The sequence below is a fragment of the Haematobia irritans genome, chromosome 5, assembly GCF_050003625.1.
Source record: "Haematobia irritans isolate KBUSLIRL chromosome 5, ASM5000362v1, whole genome shotgun sequence".
NCBI classification, from domain to species: Eukaryota; Metazoa; Arthropoda; class Insecta; order Diptera; family Muscidae; genus Haematobia; species Haematobia irritans.
Window position 1 is genome coordinate 118,349,070 of NC_134401.1, and position 4,677 is coordinate 118,353,746.

Here is a 4,677-nt window from a genome sequence, read left to right on the forward strand (position 1 = left end):
AAATCGAATTTCGCAAAAGCCTTTATGGCGCAGAGACAAACATTTCTTTGTAAATATTGAATTATTGAATAAAATAAATAAATAAAAAAATTGGGAACATATGATCCTATCATTTTTAGCACTAAATTAATGAATTTCAAGTAGGTTACGCTAAACTTAGCGGCAGCACTTTATTTTAGGCTCACTAGGCTATTAAGACCATTGTGATAATATAGGAAGTGAACTTATCTTATAAATGAGAATGGCCTATTTTAGCTCAATGACAATGGACCTCCTATTTATAGACGGAGTCAAAGAGAAATTCATAACACTGTGAAATCACTTAGAGAAGCTTTGAACCACTTTAAATTATTCGGGAAATTGGTGTTAAACCCACGATGCTTTTTTGTCCAGTATCTTGTTCCTCCTGAAAGATAGTGCTGGAAGATTCATTTCACAAGAAGTGAAATGAATCTTCCGTAGCCTCGGGGTCCAGACACCACCTGCAAATATCATTATTCGCTAGACCGATCCTTACCATATGTTTTCCCAGAGTGTTGTGTCCTGTTATGATGCCTATTATCGGCCTCCTCTCTTTGCAATGACATCAGAATTTCAGAGATCCTAATATTATTTTCGTCCCATATTAGTTTCGTTTGTTCACGGCCCACACAAGAAGCCCATCGTCTCTTCCATAAAACTTCATATTTGCTATTGATCCTGTAAATAAAAAAGAAAGCGGAGGAAAAACGTCCGAGTTGACGTTATCTGTGCCACCTGCGCATTCCTTAGCCAGTACATCTGCCTCTTCATTCCTAGTTATGCCATATTGTCCAGGTACCCAGCACAGAGTTACATTATGCTGTTCAGTGAGAACCGTAAGCTCTCTACGACAGTGGCTGACTACCTTGGACCTTACGTTCGCATTGCCCAGGGCCTGACTATCGATGAAAATGCTGATATCGCATCTAAATAACGGCATCATCGATAGAAGTTCTGCAGCTTTTGCAATAGCAAATATCTCCGCCTGAAAAATGCTGCATTTATCGTCCAACTTAAGCACCAACTCCTTGCAGTATATTCCGCTGCCTGTACCCTCGGCCATTTTCGAGCCGTTAGTATAAATGTTGAGATCACCAAAGTGTTTCGCCCAGTCCTTTATGCTCGGGATAATTGAGTCCAGGTTACTCTCATACATATGCCGCGTCGCCATATAGTCAGTTCTCATATGTCGTCCGGCATAGACTATCAGTTGTGGCTTATGTTAGATTTATTGGCAGCTCATTTTTGTTTTACTAGAGTTTAGTGACTAGACTCATTGGCAGTGAATTTCTCTATTATAAATGGGGGTTGTATTTTTTTTTTCAACGATTCATATAACGTTGAAACCACTTAGAGAAGCTTTGGAACACTTCGAAATATTCAATAGAAACTGGGATTAGACCCACGACTCTATATATACAAGGCGGGCATCCACAGCTCCACAGAAAACTGAAGGCGTTTCTAAAATCGAATTCATAATGACTTGAATGAAAATCTAGATTTTCAAATTGCCGAACAACCCTATTAAACTACATCATCCACATCGTCAGCAAACAGCTGATTCTGACATTAGCCGACGTAAACACATTGTGGGGAGAATAGATTCCATTGCAAACCCAAGTTACTGGAAACAATTCAATAAAATGGTCACTCAGGAATTTCAAGCTGTGGTATTAGCGGCTGGTCGTGGTACACGCTTGCCCGAAGTATTGGGTAAAACCCCTAAATGTCTTTTACCCATTGGACCATATCCTCTACTATGGTACCCTTTGAATTTATTACAACAACACAATTTTTCGGGTGAGTTGTAGGAATTATGAATGAAGTTGAAGGAGTTCTCATACACATTTTCCTTTCCAGAGGCCATTGTTATTGTTTTGGAGAGTGAAAGATCTGAAATACAAGTTGCTTTGGAGAAAACTTCCATCAAAATGAAACTGGATTTCGTTTGCATACCCACAGACAGTGATTTTGGTACAGCGGACAGTTTACGCTATGTCCACGATAAAATTCAATCGGATTTTCTTGTACTCAGTTGTGACATAGTATCGAATGTTAGCCTGTTTCCTTTGATCAACAAATTCCGTCAACATGATGCTTCATTGACGGCATTGTTATTTAAGAGTGGTTTCGAGTCGGATGTTACACTGCCAGGACCAAAGACAAAACATAAACCAGAAAGAGATTTGATTGGTATTCACCCAGAGACTAGACGTTTGTTATTTTTAGCATCGGCTAGTGATTTCGAAGAAGTAATGAATGTAAACGCCCATCTCTTGCGTAAAAATGGTAAAATGACCATCTATTCGAGACAAACAGATTCACATATTTATGTTATGAAGAAATGGGTGCTGGAATTTTTGAAGAAGGTAATTCCAATTAAATTTACTTGAAAATATATAACGTCGTGCTTATGAAAACCGAACGAATCGTCTCTGTTTTTTTATAACCTTCTTCTCTATTTCCAATAACGATTTATTCTTTATTTACCAATGTCTTTTCAATTTGTTAAATTTTCATTTTCCTATTTTTAGAATGAAAATTTTTCTACGCTAAAAGGTGAATTCTTGCCCTACCTAATCAAGAAGCAAATGGCAAAATCGAGTGGACACTCAACAACAAATCCTGTATCGGATACACAATCAGAGCTAGGCTTAGGTACTAAACAAAGTGAGAATATATTCGATGTAAGTGGTCATATAAAGAACTAAATAGATGTTTACTACTATCGATATTACATTTTCTATATTTTTGTAGTTTATTTCGCAATCGAATTTGGAGCAGCAAATTTTCAAAGCTACGCTATACAACGACAATAGGACTAAGCCTTTGTACAATGGAGATCTCTTGAGATGTTATGCTTTAGAAGCTCCAAAAGAAACTATAGGAGTTCGTGTTAATACCACATTAAGTTTCTTTGCTGTTAATCAGAAGGTAAGTATTGTCATGTGCTAAAAGGGTTGGGTCATACGGAAAAGGCTGCTGTAATGTAAGCTAAATATTGAAGAAAGATACTATTATCTTTGGCCTCAGTGATACCATTAGCTTTGGTCTCATACATAAACATAATATCGAAAAAGTGGCGACAAAAGCGAGAATTTTATGTGGCCTTTAAAAACCAACCAGTTTTTGAAAAATATATCGACTGGCTTTTTTGAGTACCTTAAGCTAATTTAGTAACGCTGGTGCAGATACCCTTAATTACATACCGAATCTACTGACTTAAGATATATTGATATCTCCACATGCTAATTTGTTGCACATAATTCTTACACTACAATAAATTTCTGACACCATACTTAATAGTATTTTTCTAATTCTTTATAAACCCCATTTAGCTTTCTATTATTTGGCCTTTAATATGTGGTGGCCAAGAATTACCTCTCATTTCACCAAATGCCACCGTTAACTCCACACAAACAAAAGAGATTGCCGTTTCCGACAATGCCAAACTTTCGGAGAAGACATCATTAAATTTCAGTGTTTTTGGTCCCAACTGTTTTATTAATCCCAAAAATATTGTAAATAAGTCACTAATTATGGCCCATGCCGTTATCGAAGAGGGGTAAGTAAATTTTTCCAGCCTATATTTCGAGAAGTATTTTTTTTATAATGTTTTCTCCCATTGCAGTTGTAACATTGATAATTGCATTATTGGACCAAAGGCGGTTGTGAAAAAAGGAACAAAACTTAAAAATTGTCTAGTTGGTGCCAATTTTATAGTCGAAGAAGGTTCTCAATTGGAAGCTAAACATTTGACTCATGCCGATGGTTATATGGAAATTGATATACAATAAATACATGATTTCTGAAAAAATTAAATTAAATCATCCAACAAATTTTTGTAATTGGAAAAAAAAACATATTTATCATCAATAAAACAAGTGACTTGAATAAAAACATTTTTCTATTTCTAATGACACCAATAAACACTAGATTTAAGGGTCAATAAATAAACCTTGCCATTCGATGCCTTAAGGTGGATATTAAGTTCGAGTTTAGCCGCTTAAATCGAAAACAAATCGGTAAATACAGTATCAAAGTAGTCAAGAAGATACTTGATGTCAATTTTATTAAAACATAATGGGGAATACCCCAAGCAACTTTTCATAATGTTTATAATATTTATAATGGATTATTAGAGAAAAATAGTCGTGAAAAATTGGCGATGTCATGGTGGGTATTAAGTACGAATTTAGCCGCTAAAGTTGTCATTTTTTCACGATTAATTTTCTCTATTAATCCATTTTATAGAAGAAAAACTTTATAAAAAGTTGATTTGGGCTATTCCCCCATCAAGTTATCAAGTTAATTTGCATCAAAGAATTATAATTTTGTACTTGATTTACAGATTCAATTTTGATTTTAGCGGCTAAACTCGAACTTAATACCCACCTTTAAGGGTTAATACTTTTTAATAGAAATCTCTATTTGCTCTTAAGCGCAACATATTTCAAATCTTGGAAAGCGGGATTTCAAGCATAGTGTGAGAATTTGCTTTTATCAGTTTTCGAACGTTTCAAAATTCAAAAATCTGTTGTATGCAGAATAACTAGGAAAAATTCGTTACGTTACGTCGATACGTCATCGCCGTTGTTTTCACTTTGATGGGACTCTGTGTTTACTAAACTTGTAAGCAGTCAGCTGTTTTTGTTT

General features: G+C 35.5%; 1 protein-coding gene across 1 annotated transcript; it reads left to right on the forward strand.

Moving 5' to 3' along the window:
• The first annotated feature begins 1,581 nt into the window (after positions 1–1,581).
• On the forward strand, positions 1,582–3,921 carry eIF2Bgamma (eukaryotic translation initiation factor 2B subunit gamma). Its single transcript, XM_075309194.1, has 6 exons — positions 1,582–1,821; positions 1,882–2,390; positions 2,556–2,708; positions 2,779–2,955; positions 3,360–3,586; positions 3,653–3,921. Exons 1-6 carry the CDS (start codon positions 1,665–1,667, stop codon positions 3,816–3,818), a joined length of 1,389 nt encoding a protein of 462 aa, XP_075165309.1. The 5' UTR covers positions 1,582–1,664; the 3' UTR covers positions 3,819–3,921.
• The last annotated feature ends 756 nt before the right edge of the window (positions 3,922–4,677 follow it).

What these genes read in the sequence shown, in the direction of transcription:
- eIF2Bgamma (XM_075309194.1), top strand. Translation starts at nt 1,665, where the DNA reads ATGGTCACTCAGGAATTTCAAGCTGTGGTATTAGCGGCTGGTCGTGGT. An exon ending in AAAGTGAGAATATATTCGAT is followed by an intron (nt 2,709 to 2,778) that starts GTAAGTGGTCAT and finishes ATATTTTTGTAG; the next exon opens with TTTATTTCGCAATCGAATTT. An exon ending in CATGCCGTTATCGAAGAGGG is followed by an intron (nt 3,587 to 3,652) that starts GTAAGTAAATTT and finishes CTCCCATTGCAG; the next exon opens with TTGTAACATTGATAATTGCA.